Below are 22,627 nucleotides of genomic sequence, written 5' to 3'. Positions count from 1 at the left end.
GCCTTACTCACCCAATGAACGTTGAGGAATGGGAAGCAAGGCTGGGGAAGGGGTGGGGGGCTTACCCACAGCAGGTATGTCAGGGCTTTCTCCTCCCCCTTGGAGGGGTTTCTCTAACATGCCACTGCTGATAAAGGTTTAAGGTACGGCTCCTTCTGAGGATATTTTAAGTTTCAATGGAGAAATCCAAACTCAGAGAAAGGAAGGTGGGGAATGAAGGAATGAATGCAGTTTGGGGCTCGCCTCAGGGTGAAGATGCCAAGCTTGAGCCTCTGTCGAGGATACTGGCTACTGTGTCTCAGGGTCCCCCCACTGGAGCATGGAATCCAACTGTGGCTGTTTGCTCGGTAACTTGGTCATGCACTGTGTTCCATGAATTGCAGGTGAGGCGATGTCCAATCTTGAACCTAGAAATTCACTGAAATAAAGGGAGGGGGCCATAGTGCACCATTTCAGTATTTCTTACCTGTGAAACTTACCATTAATGCTCCTTCCACCTCCTAACCAAGGTTCCCAAATCAACCTGCACAACCTGCACACCTGCACACATTCAGAAGCATATAAAAGCCTGCAACGCATCGATGCAGCGGGCTCTGAAAATAGCAGCAGAAGCCACAAACCAAAGAACAGACCTTTGTGAACGGAGTGAAAGAAGCTGTTTGTCCTGAGTTCATCGTTTAAGCTACATACGACTCCCCACGATTACTAAAGTAACATCTTTAGGCAAAGATAGGGATCAACCCGAGGAAAGTAGAATGTCTTAATACGTTGGGTTTTCATTTTCCTGTTAAGTCTCCAGGGTTCTGATTTTCTTTTTTTTTTTAATTAAAAAAATGTTTATTTATTTTTGAGAGAGACAGACAGAGCACGAGTGGGGGGAGGGACAGACAGAGAGGGAAACACAGAATCTGAAGCAGGCTCCAGCACAGGGCTCAAAGAGGGGCTTGAACCTATGAACCGTGAGATCATGACCTGAGATGAAGTCAGACACTTAACTGACTGAGCCACCCAGGTGTCCCAGGCCCTACTTTTCCAACCAGAGCCCCAGGGAGTGGGAACTTACACGAAGGCAGGTAGTGGAGCCATTGCAAAGCACAGGTTTGACGGCATTAGCAGAGGCCAGGCTCCAGTGAAGTATATAAACCAGGGGATGAATCTTTGATGATGAATGGGTTCGCAGCATAAGAACCCATGCACTCCAGGTGTTACCTGACCCTGGACGCCACCCACATGAACATGGCTTCACTCCCACTGTAGTCCCAGTGCACCCACCTTTCTCAAACCGTTACTCATTTTCCAAGCGATATTGAATCTATCTCCTCCGCCTAATTAACTGCTACTCAGGCAGATCAGTCAGTTTCAGAAACTTCTCCATTAGACTTGAGTCTAAACCACACAACTTCCTGAGCAGTTTCACACGTGGAGCTACCTTCCCAGCCAACGCAGCACTTTTCTTGCATCAAGACTATCAAGAGATCAGACTCAAAAATACAAAGCACAAACTGGTGGTTGCCAGAGGGGAAGCGGGTTGTGGGATGGGATGGACAAAACGGGGGAAGGGGAGTGGGAGGTACAGGCTTCCAGCTATGGAATGAATAAGTCAGGGGATGAAAGGTACAGCATTGGGAACACAGTCAATGGTACCGTAATAGTGTTGTATGATGACAGATGGTAGCTCCACTCGTGGTGAGCACAGCATAATACAGAGGGTTGTTGAATCACTATGCTGTACATCTGACATTAATGTAACGTTGTGTGTTGACTATACTTCAATTAAATAAATAAATGTAAAAGAGAATACCAAGAGATACTGTTGACAGTCAGACACAGTCCAGTCTGTGTGTTTTTGAGCGGCACCAAAGTCCTACTTTAATCTACCCTGACCGTGTTTAACCGTTCTCTGCCCAGTATTAGTGATTCCAAGGCTAGAAAATTACACAAAGTTCCTGCAGGGTTTAAGGTAGGCTGACAGATAAAAAGTCAGAGGGCAAGGGAACAGAGTGTAGCAGATGACTGAGAAGAAAAGGTAGCAGCGGGCAGAAAGAGGCTCTTTTTTTACACCTAAAGCCCAAAGCCCAAGTCAAGTGCCCCAAAGATGGAATCAAAACTCTTCTTGTTGCTTGGAAATGCCTCAGAAATGCCAAAGGAAGGTTTTAGTGGATCATTTAATATATCTGTTCCTCATCCCAAAAGATAAGTGAAATACCATTCCAGTGACTCAGCCTTTTCCAGTTTTAAATACATTCAGTGTAATGGAAGAGATGGGAAGTTCCCTTTCTCTTACCCTTTAAAGATGAAGCCAAGCAAGGTGGAGGTTAGTGCAAGGGCGGAGGGGTGGTGGTGGTGGGGTGCTGGACCCTGGCAGGGCCTCTGTGTGAGGCGGGGAGCTGTGGCAATAGTGACTTGGTGTGGGTGTCAGAATATATGAGGGCATTGGCCCCCATATATTGAGGACCACAGGAGTTTGGGATTGTTGCAAAAGGAAACTAAAGTACAGAGAAGAATAAAAACTAGAATAAATCTTGTGTTGGATCGGTACCAAAGGCAGTGATCTGAACTGATAGTTTTCTTTTTTTTTTTTTTTTAATGTTCATTTATATTTGAGACAGAGACAGAGACAGAGACAGAGCGTGAGCAGGGAAGGGGCAGAGAGGGAGACACAGAATCTGAAGCAGGCTCCAGGCTCTGAGCTGTCAGCACAGAGCCCGACGCGGGGCCCAAACCCGTCACCCGCGAGATCATGACCTGAGCCAAAGTCAGATGCTCAACCGTCTGAGCCACCCAGGCGCCCCAGAACTGATGGTTTTCAATATGCAGTAGTATAAAAATACAGATGCAAGTATGTGTGTGTGTACCTACAAGCAAATATCTTGGCGCTCCATCCACTCAGGGGGCTGGGAACGGGCACACACCAGGAGCAATGAGCACACTCAGCTTGGTTTCTAAATACCTTTCTGCACTAAAAGAAACCAGCACCTCTTGGGGGGAAATGCTGGATTCAGAAACTGTAAAATAAGCTTGGAACAACTTGTGCTTGAAGTGCTCTGAGAATCGTAGGGACAGTCACAAGATCACAGAAGCATTTGAAGAGGCTCCCACTGGCCAAATCTGGGGTAACAGGAGCACCAATGACAGCAGATGTAATAATCACTAAATAAAACAGAAATCTGAATCCAGATTAAGAGAAGTAAATGAATAGGAAAAAAAAGCTTTCCTTACAGAACCAATATACGGAGAAAAAATTGTAGGGTTAGGAGACACTCACAGGCTACCATCATAGTAATTCAGCCAAGAAATTGGAACACAGATGCCAAATGGAGGGTAAAGATTGATGAGGAATGGGCGATTTACCCGATTTCAAAGCATTACCCTATGAAATGCTTATTAGTAACTTCTCAGTGGAGAAAAACAGCAGATACCACCTCAATGAAGTGTTCAAGGTTAACATTACCAATAACAGGGTAATTCAAAATTGATTCCCTGATAGAATGTAATGGGAAGAGCACAGCATCACTCAGTGTTCCTGCCAGAAATGTCACTTGAACCAAATCATGAGAAAGCATCGACGAACCCAAACGAGGGACAGTCTGCAAGATAGCCTGTGATCTTCAAATGTCAAGGCCATTGAAACACGCCTGGGTTGTTCAGAGTATAGGGGACTGAGATATGACTACTAAATGCAACTTTTTTTTCTGGTGATAGGTTATTGGGACCATTGGGAAAACGTGGTTATCTGTGGATGTTTTCAGATTTCTACTTCTGATGGATTTATTTGGTGATAGAATGTCTTGGGGCGCCTGGGTGGCGCAGTCGGTTGAGCGTCCGACTTCAGCCAGGTCATGATCCCGCGGTCAGTGAGTTCGAGCCCCGTGTCAGGCTCTGGGCTGATGGCTCAGAGCCTGGAGCCTGTTTCCGATTCTGTGCCTCCCTCTCTCTCTGCCCCTCCCCCGTTCATGCTCTGTCTCTCTCTGTCCCAAAAATAAATAAACGTTGAAAAAAAAAAAAAGAATGTCTTTAGTTATAGGAATTATACATGAAAATATGAAGGAGAGTTGGGACATCACCTTGCAACCTATTCTTAAAAACTATTCTGAAAAGAAAATGGACTATTCTTGCAATATTCTTGGTAATTGGTACTTTTCTTTACGTTTGAAATTAAAAAAAAAATTGCTTGTTTCTTATCACATTTCCACATGTAATACAAAGATAAAAAGCAATTATGGGAATATTTGAGTTGAACATGCAAAACATAGGAAGAACTGAAAACTCTTTATTTGGTAAAAATTAAGAATACATTGTATAACTTATGAACCACCAAGAGGGAAACATGTAGGAGTGGTAACTGAAAAAAAAGCAGAACATAAAAAAAGCAATACTGATGATGATCATTTTCAGTTGTACAGTCATGTGGCTAAAATAAAGTTCTCTCAATTCCTTTTGTGTCAAACAGTTAAGGGCACAATAAAAACGAGACAAGTTTGCTAAATGTCAAGATCTTTTTTTCCCATTACTTATTTATTTTTTAAAATTTACATCCAAGAAAAGTCTAGATCGTTTTACTGTTTGAGAAATAGGTTACTTAGAGGGGGAACAGTGTCTAAAATTCCACAGAACTAGAGTTAAGTGGAGACCATGACTAAATAAACACGTAACAAGGACATGTTTTGATTCTCTTTAAAGCAGTAATTTTTTTTAATTGTTTATTTTTGAGGGGGGGGAGGGAGGGAGGGAGGGAGACAGAGCGCCAGTGGGGGAGGGTCAGAGAGAGAGGGAGACACAGAATCTGAAGCAGGCTCTAGGCTCTGAGCAGTCAGCACAGAGCCTGATGTGGGGCTTGAACTCGTGAACTGAGAGATCATGACCTGAGCCGAAGTCAGACGCTTAACTGAGCCACACAGGTGCCCCTAAGGCAGTATTTCTGAGTCAGGAAAATACCCAAAGAAAGAGGATTCTTCTTGACGTGCTTCTCGCTGAACGAGACCTTTATTCACCGTATATATCAACTGCCTAGTCCAGATATTTGAACTCCGAAATATTTTAATGCAACTCACAGTCAGATGATACTTTATCACGTATAATACTTCCACACGGAAATAAATTCTTGACGCCTTTTGAATTCACGATTCCCATGAAATTTTAGTTATGATAAATTACAAAATGGCAAGAAAGATTCTTTGATATCTCAAAGTAAGAAAAAACTTAGGAAAGTACATATTAAAGGCCTTCCAAATTGGAAGCACAATTATTAGAATCTTGATAAAAAGCAATTTTTTCTAGGTTTAAGGTTCAAGTCTGAATCCTTGGACTTTCCCACATCGACAAGACACCACTTGTGAATGTTCTTTTTAAAAAGCTCCAATGAGCTCACGCGTCAGGAGCAGGTGCCACTCAGCCAGCGCTGGACAGAAGAGGCTTGCGGTATTTGCACTGAATCCAGACTCGGTACATGGTCAGCTGTTTCCCTCGGTTCACTTGCAATCGGCGATCCACCAGGTTCTGAACCTTTTCCAGTCCAGCTGTAGTGAAAAGTGTATCCAGCTCATCTGGTTCGGAAAAGAGATGTTTACATATTTTCCGCTAAAGAAAAAACATGGTCCACCACTTCCTATATTAAATGGGGCTCCGTGAGACTGTTTTTATTTATGTATTACAAGTGGCTTCAGCAGGGCTGTTTATTTAGAAGTGTAGGAGCAGCTTGGTAATATTAAGTTCATGTTTAAATGGGGGAAGCCAAACCTTCTGGCAAGGGCCCCTTGGAATCCAGAGGGAGAGCCTTAGAGCTGACAGGGAAGAATTTTCAAGGGCTTTATGGACACCTTAAGGTTATATGCAAAATTTCTATGCACGTAATGTCAAAGCCACTTTTTTAGCAGAGTTTCCACTATATTTTAATCAACAGCTCAAAGAAGTATGTGGCACAATAAAGGGCCCAAGGATGGCACTGGTGGGGGAGGAACCCCGAGGCAGGGCAAGCCGCAGAGGAGGGCAATTCTGGATTACACCTGGGAGCCGGGGCATGGGGAGCACAGCCTAATTCTGGCGTACCTACAGGACAACCCGGCTTACAGGGCAAAACCAGCTGCCCTGGGGTCTTGCCGAATGGGCAGGTTTTCCATTTGGGACAAAGCGACAGGGAGGAAGCACAGACAGTCGAGGAGCAAAGCAGAGGACTGAAGGCTCCTGTAAGTGGAGCCCGTGTGGAGAACAGTGAACCGTTCAGGTGGCCTGGAAAGGCAGGAAAAGTCTTCAAAAGGCAGAAGGGGCATGACAGTTTTACTTCCGAGACTGTATCAAGCAACATTTGATCTGGTGTTTGGGGGACTGTTAGCATGAAGAAAGATGAGCGTTTCCATACCTTGTGTGAAGAAGTAAACTCTAGTACCATCGCCTCTCACGTAGAAATTTTCAGACAGACACTGACCTGTGGGGCGATGTGATAAACATCAGAGAGACTTTAAAGCACTTCCTTGAATTTCACTGCCAATCAAACGTACATCGTGATACCATTTCTTGGGCAGAGAACAGAATCCTTTCTTGGTTGCTCTGGGCACGTTGCAGGAATCTTCGGAGAAGAGGACCCCAAGGGGAGTGATCGAAATGCAGTGTTACGTCACACATGTGAACCTCAGCCTTCTGTTCTAGAGTTGTTTCGTGTTGGAAGGTGTTTTCCCCCCTCCCTGACTACATAAATACCACATACTCTTTGTAAAACAAAAGTAAATAAATAAAAGCCAGGGACCATAGCTGAGTCTGAGGAAAGGAAACTTGAGATAGACACCATGACCATTTTCCATGTCTGTCCACGTGCCCACACTCGTTCACAAGTACAAGACATACGCTGTTTTGGTTACGGACGCTCTCCCTTCAGCCGCCAAGCCCTCTGACCTAACGTCAATTTACCAACCTGGTACGTCGCCCCTCTGTACCTTCTGAATGCCAATATGATCTTACTTGCTTCACTTCTGCTTATTTCTCTCCAGCTACTCTTACATGTGGGGTCAACTTTAAAATACTTGTCTGTACACTGCTCTTCTCATCTGGGAGTGCAGAACGGAAACCCCTCCAAGACCAACAGTAAGGGATCTACCCCACGCGGCAGGCACAAGATTCCCCTCTCCAGAGGCATTCACTTGGTTTTCGAGATTTTGCTTACATATGTATTACATGCTAGTTCTTGAGGAATTCCCGAAAGGACTGTTAGACTGAGTCAATAGCCCCAGTGTGCTCAAAAAACCCAGTAGGCGCCTGGGTGGCTCAGTTGGTTAAGCACCCTGCTTTGGCTCAGGTCACAATCTAACGGCTCGTGAGTTCAAGTCCCACATCAGGCTCTGTGCTGACAGCAAAGAGCCTGGAGCCTGCTTCGGATTCTGTGCCTCCCTCTCTCTCTGCCCCTCTCCCACTCACATTCTGTCTCTCTCCTTCAAAAAAAAAATCTTAAAAACAAAAACCATTAATGGAGAAGCATAGCTCTTTTCGTGAGTTGGCAGAATAAAGAAGTGGTCATCTCATCCTAATTTTTGTTACCCTCAAGTTTGTTTTTGGTCATTTGGATATGTTCTTCTGGGAATCAAGTCTAAAATTTTCTTCCCTGTGTTTTGGGTGGGTTCCTGATCTTTTCCCTATCAACGTACCAACAGTCCCCGAAGAGCACAGATAATAATGCAGTCTTTATCTGTTCTATGCACCGAAATTATCGGTCTTTAAACTGTTTTAATGGTACCTTTGGCCATACTTTGTTTAAAATTTTTCATGTAATCAAATGTCTTTTCTAAAACTAGCTCTTCTAAATGCAGCGGTCTTGGTTTTAAAGATTTGCCCAATACCTAGATCACACAATCTTCAAAAACATACCACCTGTCACGTATTAAATGATTTCATATTGGGGCTGTAATTCTAGGTTTCTAATCGATTTCATGGATTTATACATCTATTCGGATGGCCAATCTGTTGTTTTGCTTACAGTAGCAAAATATGTTTTATTTTATTTTATTTTTAAAGTTTATTTATTTATTTGGGGGGGGGATGCAGACAGAGGGAGAGACAGAATCCCAAGCAAGCTCTCTGCTGACAGCAGGGAGCCCAATGCAGGGCTCGAACTCATGAACCATGAGATCATGACCTGAACTTTTAAGTTGGACGCTTAACCGACTGAACCCCCCAGGTGCCCCCATGATACCTTTTTTATTTTTTAGTTATTAAAAAAATTTTTTTTAATGTTCATTTATTTTTGAGAGACAGAGATAGAGCACAAGTGGGGGAGGGGCACAGAGAGAGAGAGAGAGAGAGAGAGAGAGAGAGAGAGAGAGAGAGAGAGAGACACAGAATCCAAAGCAGGCTCCAGGCTGAGCTGTCTGCTCAGGGCCGATTGCAGGGCTTGAACTCACTAACTGCGCCATCATGACTTGAGCCGAAGTTGGACACTTAACTGACTGAACCCCCCAGGTACTCCCACGATACCTTTTTTAAATCGAAGCTGAGCCATGTCGTGGCGGCCATAATCTCGCAGAAGCATCATCCCTCCGGGCTTCAGAAGCCTGCTCAGCCTGTTGATAGCCTTCTGCATCCTGTGGGGCAACAGAGAAGCAAGATCAGGTCTCCTTAAGGACAGGGTCCCTTCTCCTTGTAGCACGTCTGGAAGAGCCAGTGGACTTCGTAACCCTGCTGACACATGGCCCCTGAAATCTTAGCTCCTCTGCTCTCCCTTCAGATGAGAACAGGAGCGTGTGTCTGAGCTTCTGATGTGCCTTCTGTGGTCTGCTCACAACTGTGGCTTCGACCCAGTCCCTTCAGTATGAAGAGGCCTGAGGACAACCTGCTTCTGCTGGAGAGTTCGACCATGGGCCAAATTACATACTCTGCATCTGGCTCACCGCCCACTCCTGCGATTACTTCCCAGGGAAGCCGCCCCTGGCCTGTGCGCCTGTGCCTCTCTGGGCGCCACGCTGAAAACCTGCAGTGAGGACTACTAGTCGGTGGACTCCTCTGCCTGCCCGCCCAGGCCCGAGCTCTTTGTGCGCAGAGACTGTGTCTTTCCATTTGTTGAAGATCAAACCCTGAGAACTTGCAATTTACAGGGTGAGTCAGCATGCAAATGAGCACCTCGGCAGAGAGCTTTCCATTCTGACTGCACTTTCCATACACAGTCCTCGTGGGGGTTTCGGCTGTGCTAACCTCAGAAGTATAAGTGCTACAGTCTATTTAAATAACTGAATAATGAATTTTAATTCTAATGTTTTGTTTCAGTCCATGTCAGTTTTTAAGTCTATAGCAGTTAAACTTCTGCCGTTTAAAAAAAAAATCTATCTAGTAAACTCTACCCTCAATGTGGGGCTTGAGCTCATGACCCTGAGATTGGGTGACATGCTCTACTGAATGAGCCAGCCAGGTGCCCCTGAACTTCTGCAGTTATTAATGTTTAGAAGCATGCCTGGCTTTTGGGCTGTCCTGCATCTGCCTTTATCCACACTCACAATGCCCGTGTTAGGTCAGATGACTCAGTGCCATCCTAAAGGAAATGGGAGCTAGAGAAAATCAATCACTCCTCTGGGTCTTTGGCTGATGCTGCTTCCTGAGGACAGTACTTCATCAGGACAGCTGGTTGCCCATGTCTAAGAAGTTTTTTTTTTTGTTTTTTTTTTAAGGGAGAGAAGAGTATATGTGAGCATGGGTGGGAGTGGGGGTGGAGTACAGGGAGAGAATCTGAAGCAGGCTCCATGCCGAGCGAGGAGCCCCTCAAGCTCGATCTCATGACCCTGAGGTCATGACATGAACTGAAATCAAGAGTCGATGCTTAGCCAACTGAGCCACCCAGGCGTCCCTAAGAAGCTTTAACAGCATCTTTTAGAGTTTAGCAACTGACTTTCCTTTCATCTAAACTTTATTTTATGGAATTCTCTTGTAACTGCAGTTTTCCAAAGAACTTAAGCATAAAGGAACACCTGAGTTAAGGTTCACCATAAATTCTGTGTTGTTAATAAGCTTGGTTTACTGCAAGCATTTAAAAAGGCCAATGAAGGGTGACTGGCTAGCTTAGTGGGTACAGTGTGTGGCTCTTGGTCTTGGGGTTTTGGGATCGAGCCCCACGCTGGGTGCAGAGATTACTTAAAAGAAAAATTAAAAAAACACAGCCACTAAAGACTTCTCTCCCATTCCTTAGGGATCTTAAACCAGAACAATGACCAATCACTGCAGTCAACAGGCAGAGGTTTAGAGGCTGAAAGAGAAGTTGGGAACTTGCAAATCTGGGAAAAGGGATGAGACACTCGTAACACTTTGACAGAGTGGCTTTTCCCTGCCTATCAGAGGATCCTTCTTACTCAGGGCCCAACTTTGACGAACGCTTTGTTTTTGTTACACTGCTGGTGAAAGGACCTCACACTTACTTGTCTGGCACAACTGCAGAAAGAACAAATATGAGGATGATGATATCAAGACTACTTGTGGGCACTGGGTAACTCTGATCTTCATCACACAGGTCGTGAACAAAGGCAAAACACCGGCAGGGATCATATGCTGAATTTGTCTGCAGACAGTTGAGAGACACACAGGTTAGAAAATGTTCTCTCTCACACACACACAGACGCGCACACACACACATTCACACGACCTCAAGGAAATCTTATCTTGCTTTAAGTGTAACTGCAGCTACTGCCCACTGAGGGTTATCGGTCTAATCATGAAGGCACGCAATCTTACTCAAAGGTTAAGATTCTTGAACGATTCCAGAGAGGAGCTTGTGGAATCCAACTGGTACTTTTGGCCCCACATTGGGCTCTGCACTGAGAGTGCCGCTTGGGATTCTTGGGATTCTCTCTCTGCCCCTACCTACCTCGTGCTTTCTCTCTCTCTCTGAAAATAAATAAATAAACTTAAAAAAAGATTTTTGTTTTAAGTAATGTCTGCACTCAACATGGGGCTCAAACTTGCAACCCAAGATCAAGAGTTGCATGCTCCACTGACTGAGCCAGCCCGAGGTGCCCTTAACCAGTACTTTTAAAACTAGAGTTCTTCATTCCTCTACTTTTATTCTTTACTCTGATGCAGAGTTAGATCTGAAGACTGGAAAATCATCAGGAAGGTAAGTGGCCATAAGGAAAAATAAAACCCCCATCAAGAGAGAGATAACACATACAGACATTTAAACATTTAAGAGCATGATTTAAAACAACTCCCAACTCAACTATACCATATTACATAGACCACAGAATTCTCCAGGAAAACCTATGTCTCTAGATGTGGAAAATTTAACTTTATATTTTATTACCATAAAATTAACTAAAAAACCCCAAAACTAACTAAAGATAAGCCTCAATATTCACCTGGTCTGGATCCATGAAAGTAACTCCAGAAAGACACAACTACCAATTCTGGAGCTCCTCTGCTACAAGCATTAGACATGATTGTAACAGACACATTTTAGGGTAATTTCCCTTTCCATATCTCTTCTCCAAAAATGTGACTTTATTCCTCATTGGCCCCCGCTAATTCAAACAAGGCAAGTAGATTATCAGCTGGGCTGGGTCAATCAGACTATTCCTGGGGACTTTGGAATCAGGACAAGTCATTGTGGTGAGGCTCTGAGAACCCTGAACAGGGTGGACTGGTAAGGGTGAGCATGCCAGGATCATATGTAAAACCAGGAAAAACCTATTACAGAAAGTTGGTCTGTAAACAGAGAACAAACAAAGGACAAATGGGCACTGAGCTATGATTGATAGGAAACCATGAACTTGAGGGAGGTACTGTGATAGGAGGAGAGGGTGGTGCCATCTTACTGGCTAGTCAACTTGCCTTGGTATCTGCCACCTTTTTAGGGCTCAGTTACAGTCCTGGCTACACTTTACGTCCTTGGGTTGCATGACCTTCTCTTTCTTTCACTGGCTGAGTTTGTCTAGATGTTTCTGTGACTTATAATTCAAAGAATTCTGACTAGAAACAGTCTTCTCATTTCAATCCTTAAAAGGAAACTTTGGAGAGGTCAGGAGACAGGCCCAAAGTTCCACAGCTGGCCAGTGAGAGTTTCTGTATTCATGTTTAGTTTTTTCCGCTACTGCTGCCTGTAAATCTCTTACTTTCGGACCACATAAGAAAAAGAAATAAAAGGGGCACCTGGGTGGCTCAGTGGGTTAAATGTTTGACTTTGGCTCATGGCTTGTGAGTTCGAGCCGCACACTGGGCTCCATACTGCTGGTGCGGAGCCTGCTTGGGATTCTTCCCCTCCCTCCCTCCCTCTCTAAAAAATAAATAAAAACTTAAAAAAACACAAGAATTAAAAACATTGCTAGAGACCCTGACTTTTAGAAGACGTTTTCCCCTCTAACCAGTGAAAATGATGGATAGGAACAATTACACTCACCTGGACCAGTTCTATAGCTGTGGAAGAAAAATCACAACAGTAAACAAAGAGTCCTGGATCACTGAAATGGGCAGAAAAACAGTAGAACAATTAAGACTATAAAGTGAATTGTGTCTGTTCTCTTTCCTGTGTAGCAGAGGTTAAAATATTAAAGACACCATATTTTAACAATGGAACAGGTTTTGAATCTTACTAATTTTCCTGATGACAAAGATAACTTAGAAATCAAATTAAATCAAGACCATTAAAAAAAAAAAAAATCCAGACCATAAATCCGATCTCCCGTCACCCATGGTGCCCAATAACCACTGTTGCCAGTTTGCTGGAGTAAGTTCTGAGAAACAACACAGCCCTTTCTCCTCTGTGCGGTCACACAGTTAAACTTTAAACACACTTACTTGTTAGTTTGTAAAACCGGAAAGACTGTGTTTCCCACACCACAACCAACCTGCAGACAGAAATGAACTTTTAGTTACAGGATTTTCCAAAAAATTAATTCCTGGAGTTAGATAAATAATCAATAATCTTGCCTCCTAACTCCATTAGGGAAGGTGTGGTGACCAGAGCTAAATAGTACCCATGCCGTTCCCTGACCTTGACCTCAGAAAGTCTAAAAGAGGCAGCCATAGAAGACTTTGAAAGCATGGGCTTTCAACAGCAGAAGGGAGTTGGTATGGAAAAAAGGGCATAGATTGCTTTTACTTTTTCAGTTTTAGCAAACAGTCCTATAGATGAAATATTTTCTTACTGAACTGCACTATATCATTACTGGAAAAAATGTTTCTAATTGACTAAGCTGAAAAATTTATGAAAAGGGGACCACAAATAAGATTAGTCTGGGTGTGGTAATAATAAAAACAACCACCATATACTAAGGACTCACTACTTGCCAGACACGATTCTAAGCCATTTTACATATGTTACCTCAATGTATGCAATCCTCGTAACTATGAGGCAGACAGAGAGGCAGAGGTCCCGTTCCGCCTGGGGAGGGTAAGGGACTACTGACAAGGTCATGCAGGAAGTATACTCAACCCTAGGGTAATCTGCTTCTGGGGGAGTGTATAGTCACCGTCTGGCCTCAGCCACACCACCCCAACTAGGAAGACAAGAATTCTCCCATGCCGGAGAAGCAGGCACCCTCCCAACTAACCCCTCCATGTTCTAACTGTATTACAAGAGAAGTAAAAGACTTTGTCTTGTGACTTGGGACCCTTTTCTAGGTGGTAGGTACAGCACGATGCTACAACGTTCAGGGCAGTACGATGTTCCCAAGTAGCACCCCAGGTGATGTATCTGTGTGCTACAACCACCAAATATCTGGTCTGAATTTAGTACATAACGTTAGCTAAAAAAAAAAAAAAGGAGGTGTTTCTAGGCCAATATAGGAGTCAAGTCTAGGCACCTTCTTCACCACTTTTGTGGTCAGCCTCCCTAGGCCACCCACGTGTACAACAGCCTCATTAACAATAAAGGGGGGTTACCTCAAGTATTCGGTAGGTGGCTGAGGATCCAGGGAACTCATCAGCACAGATTTCCAGGTGATTGAATTTCTGAGTTACATTTTCTTCCACAGGAGCTGTCTGTGTTTCATGTTCAAGACTATTTGAAGAACACTTGTGCTGTTCTATTTTTAAACCAGGTCCATCCTCACTGGTCCTACATTCAGGTACTTCACTCCTCTTGTTGTCGGAGGGCAAATCCTCCAAGTGATCTTGGCTTTGGCCTGGTGCCAGCTCTGGGAATTCGGTAAAAAGCCAGTGTCTATCCTTGAAAAACCCGTTTTCGTGGATTTTGTAGAAGTCATTCCAATATTTGTGGGCATTTATTTCATAATCAACTGTGAACATTAAGGGAAGAGTTTAAAAAACCATCTCTCAGGATTTTATTTGTCCCTAATGTCATATACCATTCTGTCTCATTGAATGTCATTTTATACTAAAAGTATCCTCAAGCAGAGCCATTGTCTCAGAGCTGGAAATCTTTTAGTCCTACCATGTACCCTACCTGAACTCCCTCTGCATCCTGTCCTTCTAGGGAGTCCAGCTTCTGCCAGCGAACTTACTACCAATTCTCCACCCACATCTTTGGGTGGCTCTTAACTACTAGAAAATTCTAACATTAAGCAAAAAATCTGTCTTTTGATCAAAAAGTCCTATTTCATTTCTTCTTCTTTTTTTAAAGTTCTACTACTTCTTAGGGCCATACAGAACAACTCTTGCATTTAAGGGCAGTTATTTCCACCTCTAAATTTTCTCTTTTACAAGTGAAACGTCCCAGGTTCTTCAGTTATTCCCCATGTAAACTCAATGGTTATGATACATGCAGCTCTTCTTAAAATACACTCCCGTCTGTGGCTCTTCATAGAGTGTGGAGCTAAGAAATGAATTCAGTAATACCACAAGATACTAACAAATAGAAACAAGGCTAAAAGGAAAGGAGAAATGCGGACAAGAGAGAAAAATGTCTTCAGATGAGAAGAGTTTTGATGATGGAGGACAGGAGAGACTCGAGAAGGGTAGACTGTTTACGCTGTAGTCTAAGGTGATCAAGGCAGTGTTAGACTTGAGTTTTGTTTTCTTTTTCTTTCTTTTTTTTTTTTAAGGCTTCAGTTTTTGGTTCTTTGCCAGACCTTGACTAGTGTAGTAGAAATGAATACAAATCTAAGAAATTGGATTTTAGTTCCACCCTTGCTACTACTAACTAACTGCTTACCTCTGGGAAAGGCACTTAATGTCCTGTGGTCCAAGTTTCTTTAACTGTAAGAAGAGGATATTGGACTACATGATTTTCAAAATCCCTTTCAACTCTAACCTGCATTGATCTAGTCTCTGTCAAAGCATGTAAAGTGAGTATTTTGCAACTGGAATCTTCTAATTGTTACACTGAACTGTGGGATTGCTACCCTCTCAGTTTCTAGTCCTACTTTCAATTGTCTTTTAGGAAAAAGGCCCAATCAGTACTAGTTTTAGTACCCAGAGATATTCTGCAGTGAAATCATCCACCTCTCCAGAAGGGGCCTCTTTTTCTTTGGCCAGACTTATCTACACTCTGCTTCACCCAGCTCTCCTCGGCAGAAGCCTTAAATCCTCACAGCGAAGAAAAGACACATTCACCAGTCATTGGCTTCCTCCCCCAACAACATTGGGAATCAGATCACTAGAATCTAGCTTCAATCACATTTCCTCAGTAAAAGTGCAATCACATAGAGAAAGCACAGCCTCTAAGCCAATCACGTGACCACACGGTTGACGAAGGCGAGTCACATTAACATGGGTCTAGACAACGTAACTAAAACTTAATCGCTAGAAAATATCAAGATACACTTACTCTCAAATAAAGCCCAAAACAAAACTCCCTGTTTGCTCTAACAAGATTTTAGGGTGACGCCCTTTTCCGTCCTAACCCACCACCCCCCCGCCTCCCGTTCTACCCCCGAGTTCGGTATCAGTCCAGTAACAAAGACTCTCGGCGGTCTCGGTTCTCTGCCTCTCGTGGACAGTGCGTTCAGCAGTACACTGGCTGCAGATACCACCGAGGGCCCACCTGGGCGCACCTTGCTTCTCCTGGCACACTCGCTGGGTACTGTTCTCCCGGACTTTCCTCTCCGCCGCCGCGGCCTGCTCTTCCGACCACTCAACATTGTCCCTGGGAAAATCAAACGGGCAGCTTAGAGGCCTCACGTTCCAGCCGCGGGCAGGGTGAGTCGCTGGCCCCGGAGCGCCTCTCCCACGGGAGGAGAGCGCCTCAAGCAGGGCAGCGGGACTCGTGGCCGGCGGTCAGGGGCTTCTCGCAGCGCCCGGGGCGGCGGGCCAGAGGGCGGGCCGCAGGCCAGGCGAGGGGCAGGGCGGTTACCAGGCATTATGGTGGAAGACGCGCGCCGGATCGCTCAGGAACCGGCTCCCAAACTGCTGCCTCTTCTGGCCGACGGCAGCGGGCGCGCACTCGGCGTAGGGACCAGCCATGACACCGGAGCCGGATATGCTTACTTTTCCGTAAAGAGAAAACTTCCTGCGGAGCCACGCCCCCTTCCGGAAGTCGCGGCGTCTGGGCGGGAAAGGACCAGGGCAGGGCGGGGCGCGGCAGTCCCCAGTGGAGGTTGGTGCTCGAGCTCCGCCCACTGGGGCGGGGCCTGAGTTGGGGATGGGGTTGGGGAATGGGGCGGGGCGTACTCTGGCAGAATGTCTTCTCGGAGTGGGTTTCCTACTCCCCATCCCTTGCCAGGAGGCCCTAGTGGTCTTGCGGGCCCGCAAGAAAGTGGGAGACATTAATTAAGCTTGAGCCTCCTCTCTATGCTGGGGTCCTCTAGCAGGTTCCCCCGTTTCCCTCAAAAATTTTAAAAATGTTTATTTATTTTGAGAGAGAGAAAGAGAGAGAATGGGGGAGGGGCAGAGGGAGACAGAGAATCCCAAGCAGGCTCCGCAGTGTCAGTGCAGAGACTGATGGGGGGCTTGATCTCCTGAACTGCAAGATCATGACCTGAGGAGAAATCAAGAGTCTCACGCTTAAATGACTGAGCCACCCAGGCACCCCTCCTTCAAGTTTTAAGACAGGAAAAATCACTTTGAGAATTAAAGGTAGCTAGTCCCATGGAGCTTATGGTCAGAAGAATTTGAGGAAGGTAGCAAGCTGGCAGAGGAAATCTGGCAGTTTTCCAGCTTCCATCGTCAGCTTTTTGTAGTGTGAAAAGCTATGAAAAAAAAAAACAAACGATTTTTCTGGGAGGAGGATATCAAATGAATTCTGAGAGCGCAAGGTTTATCTGTTTAATCAAATGGAATATCCATCCAAGGACAAGTTAAAAAATTTTTTGTAACCACATACTTTTTGGAATTATCCATATCCAAGCTTATTCACACAATCAGGATTGTAATGCAAACACACATAGTTTGTTATGTTCATACATTTTCAGCCTTCCATTTCTATTTTGATAATTACTACAAACTGATTCTCAAAAGAAAGCATGCTGTCTGCACAAGGTTAGTTGAGAAGAGTTCCAGGAGAGTAATGATTACCATCTGGAAGAAGATAAGGAAAGGGTTAATTAGTTACTTAGATGGTGCATTACTAGACTCAGCACACTGGTACCCAGTTGTTTCCTTCATTGCAGATTCTTTCCATACGCAAAACTGAGGGGAGCTATGAGAGGTTCTGTATCTTTCTCAGAAAAGAAACTGGAACAGGCCCTAAATCCTCCTTAATCACAAAGAAAAATATGTGAGTGAATTGAAAAGATAAGAGAGTAGAGAATTTGTACTTTATTTGAAAACACTTTTTCATTCTCATGGTCTTTTGAAATATTTTGAACAAGACCTCCTCTCCAAAAAACAAGTGACGAGGATTTTTATAGTTTCTCGAGGCCAGTTGTTTGACATAGTGGTTGATTTATATGTATTCTTGGCATCTTGTTGTCTCTTCTACACTCGTTTTTCTCCCCACACCAAAAGCTATTCATGCTCCTAATCAACATTCTCACTGCAGAGTTTCTTGCAGGGAGCTCACTCTGTTTTCACTTGAAGTCACTTACTATATTAATTCCCATAACTAGTCATTTAAAATGGCAAACAACTTGGGCCCTTTTGGTGAAATGGGAGAAAAGTATCCTGAATTTTCGTACAATTATCTTTGGTTGACCTGTACAACTCATGTTTCTCCATCTTTTGAAGCACCTGAAGTTATTTTTCTGCAGAAATTTGGAAGACGTGACTCTGAGTCCTCTGTGCTACCAGACTTCACGCTGGACTGTATCTTCAGCAAGCAAAACTTTTCAGGGGAGTTAAGGGTCCCTCTGCTGGTGAGCTGGAAGAGCTCTTCTAGCTGGGTGGCATGGGTTCAAAGCCTGGAAAGGTTAACAACTCTCAGTCTGGATCACTGTCTTGGGTGTCAACCTGGGACGTGGGTAATTATTTCATGCTTTTCTTTAAGTTCCAGTCAGTGGAAATTCCGGTCTGTGTAAGCATGTGCTCTGGAACTGAAAGTGGGGGAAGGGACCCCGGTGTCCTGATTTGCTCTCCTTAAAGTTTCACAGAACATGTAGCAGGCTAGATAATTGAATAAGCTGATTTAACAAATTTAAACAGGCTTTTGTGTTTTCTTTTCTTATTGCAAAATAAATGTTTATTGTAGAACATTTAGACAAAAGAAAAAAGAAACTACCCCATTCCATCCTTAATTTAACCCATTAAATACTTTGGTTAAAAAAAAAAACAACACTGGTGTATACCTTCCAGTCTTTTTTTTTTTCTTATGTATTTATAGAAGTAACTTTTAAATTACAATAGTTTCAGAACTGTTTTATGCCCTCTTATTTTACAACTTCATTGAGGTATAGTTTACATATAATTAAATTCACCCATTTTAAGTGTACCGTTTGATAAGTTTTCATAAAAATCTATATTTGTGCAACTACAATCATAATTAGGTTCGAGAACAATCCCATACAGCCTTCTCATGGCTCTGAGCAGTTGTAGCCTATTTTATAACCTGATGATAGCTTGTAATATCATTCTTTTGTTTGAATGGTCTTTTCTAACATCATTTTAATTTATAGAACTGTACCATGACTTACTGGATGTTTAGGCAACTTTAAAATCCAACACGATACACATCCTTGTAACTAAATCATTTTGTATATTCATGATTATTTCTTTAGGAATAATGTCTAGAAGTGGAAGTAGTGAGTCAGTGGTTATAATTAGCTGGATTACTAAGCTGTGAGGTCAGGGCATTTTATCTGTTTGTTCACTGTTATATCCAGGTCCTAGAACAAGGTCCAACATATAGTATGCAACTCAATAAATGTTGAATAATGGGTGCCTGTCAGTTAAGCATCCGACTTCGGCTCATGATCTCACTGTTTGTGAGTTCAAGCCCCATGTCAGGCTCTCTGCTGTCAGCACAGCGCTTGTTTCAGATCCTCTGTCCCTCTCTCTCTGCCCCTCCCCCTCGTTTGCACGTGCTCTCTCAAAAATAAACATTAAAAAAATAATTGTTGAATGAATGGCCGAGTACCTATTGCTATACTGACAAGATGCCAGTTTATACTGTCACTACAGTATGTGACAATTTGATAGAAAGACTGTGTTACTGTACATTTTAGATTTTCCAGGACAGATATGCTTAAAAATATTCTTTCCTGTTATCTCATTGATCCAAGAAAATATTTCAGGAATTCTAATTTTGGCATCCAAATTACATCTCTTAGATTGCCTATTACGGTCATAGCCATACCAAAAAAAGAAAAAAATCTGTTAAACCATAAATCTTATTCTTCAGGTAAGAAACATGGCCACTTGTCAATAAGCTTCTTTTTCTCAACATCATAACATTGTAAAGAATGGCAAATATATTTAGACAGTTTTGACTCTTCAAGGTAACACAAATTTACTTCAAGACTGTTTCATTAAATAGTTCTAGGAGACTTCACTATTTTCATTGCTTTTTTCTGGCATGTTATGATTTTATATTATAAGCCACTGTCCCCATCAATGTGAAACATGTTTTTTCCTTTTTCTAACAGGAAAAAATAATGTAATGGATGATATACACCTAAATGTGATTAAAATAGTAAATTTTGTGTGTAGTTTTCCACAATAAAAATTATAACTACCAAACGTGTAATATAGTTACATATGTGCATCTTTATTAAATGCATTAAAGAACAAGTGTAATGGATGAGATAAACTTTAAAAAAAAATTTTATGTTTATTTATTTCTCAGAGAGAGAGACAGAGCATAAGCAGAGGAGGGGCAGAGAGAGAGGGAGGCACAGAATCTGAAGCAGGCTCCAGGCACTGAGCAGTCAGCACAGAGCCCGACGTGCTGCTTGAACCCAAGAACCGTGAGATCATGACCTGAGCCGAAGTTGGGTGCTTAACCGACTGAGCCACCCAGATGCCCTGAAAACAACATCCCTTTTTAAAAGGTATCCAAGAGATCAGCCTGAAGATGTGTGGCTAAGGAGCCTTAGGAACACCCAAATTTAATCAAGATTCCCTGGGAGATGGTGATATTATTCCCTGGAACTGAAGGATCATTGTCATCTGCTGTCTTTGGCCTCTTTTACAAATAATCAAAAACCTAGTGCCACTTACAGTCACATAAACTAAGAGGCACGTTACAGGGAGAGCCCCTAGGGGCTCACAGAGGCCCTTAAGGTAAGCGCACATCTCAGGTTTTCTCCTCGTGCCCAGGCCGTTTTGAGCCAGGTGGGGGCAGCAGAGTGCAGTTGTTTGCTGGGGGAAAAAACCACATGACCTCTATTTACTAGGTAAGAATTAGGAAAGGGAAACCACATTATGACTTAAACTTTTTTACTGGTCAGAATTCAAAAGATGTCAACATTTCCAGCTGCTAAGAATGTACTAGACAAAAGCAAGAAACCACAATTTTGATATCTATGAAAAAGTAGTTTGCAGTGAGCTGTTTAGAAAATGTAGAAATCTCATCGTCGAAACCCTTTGAAACCTTTCCGTTTTCGTTTTCTTCCTGTGTCTGTGTCACATTCACTGATATCCGAGGAAGAAGAGAATACAGAGTTGTGGAAGATATGCCTATTCATGTAGGCATCATATAACCTTAAGTCCTTTGGTGAAAGTAATTCTTGGCAAACATTCCAGGACCATGTGTAAGTAGAAAAGGTATCATAAAAGGACTCATTTTTAGTGTCTATTCCAATTAAATCCCCTCGGATCTTCTGCCAGAGGTTTAGCATGTCTTTCCGGTGCTCCAGGGCAATTCCCAAGTTATAGGTATCTATAGCTCTCTTCACCTGCAGTGAGAGAGCAGAAGTTGGCAGTAGTTACCTTAACATATCTTTGACTTATGGACCACAATTCTAGATATCCCTAAGAGTTACATTCCCAGGCTGGTTGAACATCACTGAGTTTACACATTGGTAGGACCTTTTGAGGACACGCAAGTTAGGAGTTGATGGACAATCGAAATGTATGATTTGGGAATAATGAGAGAAGAAATGTTATGAGAATATTAAAAACACAATAGACTAAAACAAGGAGGAAATGGGGGATGGAGACAGGCTCTGGATATAATGGGAGTGCCAAGGATGGCACTCAATCCAGCTTAGGACAGGGAGGGAGAGATGCTGAGTAGTTCCTCAAGGGTTTGGCCAGACTGAGAGAGTCACTGGTGATGGGAAGGAGTTTCAGGGACAGGAGATAGCAGAAACAAAGGAACAAAGGCCTCTGGAATTGGTAGAGGCACAAGCACGTTGGTGTCGCTAAAGTGTCAGGTTTTGAAAGTGGGAGGGAAGGAGTGAAGGAGATGAGGCAGGCAAAGCACTGTGCTGTACTGGCCCTTAGACTTGATCTCAGGGAGGTTGGGACAGCCCTTTCCTCAGTGAAAATCATGCTGTAGTGAGCCACTCTCCCTTCCCTTCCCTTCCCTTCGCTTCCCTTCCCTTCCCTTCCCTTCCCTCCCCCCCTCCCCTCCCCTCCCCTCCCCTTCTTAGTAATTTCTCCACCTAATGTGGGGCTCAGACTTAAACCCTGAGATCAAGAGTGGCACACTCCACCGACTGAGCCAGTCAGGTACCACAATTACCACCTGTTTCTGACGGAAGGGAGATAAGTCTCTCAGAGTGTGGAGCAGAAAATAGAGTTGAAAAATCCTGCCATTGTTGAGAGGGAAGCATTCGTTCTTAAGCAGGACAGGGGCAGAGCTGGATCTTTATGTTAGATCATGAGCAGCTGTGTGGAGAGTGGGTGGAGGGGAGCAGCTGTGAGGTAGGGATAGGAGGTTGGGGGGGGGGGGTCCAGGCAAGACCTAATGAGGGCCTAGTGAAGGCAGTAGTGATAGGATGGGATGAAGATTTGAAAAATTTGAAAAATTTTCAGGAGAACAAGAGTAGCCAGATTTGGTTGTAGGTGGATGTGAGGAGTGAGGACAATTCACAAATTAAGGGTGACTTCCGGCCTTCTAGTTTCATTGACTGGGTAGAGGGTGGTATCAGCAGCTGACATACAGAATCCCCAAGGAAGAGCCCGTTTGATGCAGATGACGAGTTTGGTTTGGACTGGTAGAGTTAGATAGGCTGAGACAGTGAGGTAAAAATGTTCATCAGGCAGCCAATGAGCTAAGGTGAAAGTACTGGAAAGAAGTCTAGGCTAGAGACAGATTTAGGAGTTATCTGTGTGTAGGTGGCAGCTGAAACAAGAAGGGTAGATTGAGATAGTGCAAAGAATGCTTGCCCTGGCTTTTCCTTCCCTTAATGCAGAGATCCCCAAAGTTCTGTTGTGACTGGTTTACAGGTAT

General features: G+C 43.6%; 2 protein-coding genes and 1 long non-coding RNA gene across 18 annotated transcripts in view; 1 reads left to right on the top strand and 2 right to left on the bottom strand.

The window, feature by feature from the left end:
- Positions 1 to 4,711: 4,711 nt before the first annotated feature.
- On the bottom strand, positions 4,712 to 16,368 carry METTL2A (methyltransferase 2A, methylcytidine). Of its 4 annotated transcripts, none has more exons than XM_027047849.2 (9): positions 16,211 to 16,368; positions 15,912 to 16,003; positions 13,840 to 14,195; positions 12,754 to 12,803; positions 12,356 to 12,416; positions 10,383 to 10,522; positions 8,458 to 8,564; positions 6,356 to 6,421; positions 4,712 to 5,543 (listed from the first exon to the last, which is right to left on the bottom strand). In XM_027047849.2, exons 1-9 carry the CDS (start codon positions 16,318 to 16,320, stop codon positions 5,389 to 5,391), a joined length of 1,137 nt encoding a protein of 378 aa, XP_026903650.1. In that variant the 5' UTR covers positions 16,321 to 16,368; the 3' UTR covers positions 4,712 to 5,388. The 4 variants fall into 4 exon arrangements, 3 of the variants coding, with proteins under 3 accessions (XP_026903650.1, XP_026903648.1, XP_026903649.1); XR_008293967.1 differs by having other exon boundaries at positions 5,459 to 5,543; positions 6,356 to 6,562; XM_027047847.2 differs by lacking the exon at positions 4,712 to 5,543 and adding an exon at positions 5,550 to 6,225.
- Positions 15,815 to 18,432, top strand: LOC128313368 (uncharacterized). Its single transcript, XR_008293968.1, has 2 exons — positions 15,815 to 16,056; positions 18,022 to 18,432. It is a non-coding gene; the product is annotated as an uncharacterized LOC128313368 (long non-coding RNA).
- EFCAB3 (EF-hand calcium binding domain 3) overlaps positions 17,209 to 22,627 on the bottom strand; it is a 151,294-nt gene continuing 145,875 nt past the window's right edge. For 11 of the 13 annotated variants that reach the window (XM_053211580.1, XM_053211587.1, XM_053211586.1 and 8 more), the window contains one exon: positions 17,221 to 21,125. In XM_053211580.1, the coding sequence (XP_053067555.1) occupies positions 20,799 to 21,125 (327 nt within the window). In that variant the 3' untranslated portion in view covers positions 17,221 to 20,798. Of the gene's footprint in view, positions 21,126 to 22,627 lie in introns of all 13 variants that reach the window. The other 2 variants (XM_053211588.1, XM_053211582.1) reach the window with 2 other exon arrangements.

This window comes from Acinonyx jubatus, chromosome E1, assembly GCF_027475565.1.
Source record: "Acinonyx jubatus isolate Ajub_Pintada_27869175 chromosome E1, VMU_Ajub_asm_v1.0, whole genome shotgun sequence".
In the NCBI taxonomy this organism is placed as follows: Eukaryota; Metazoa; Chordata; class Mammalia; order Carnivora; family Felidae; genus Acinonyx; species Acinonyx jubatus.
This window is presented reverse-complemented; position numbering and strand designations above follow the sequence as displayed.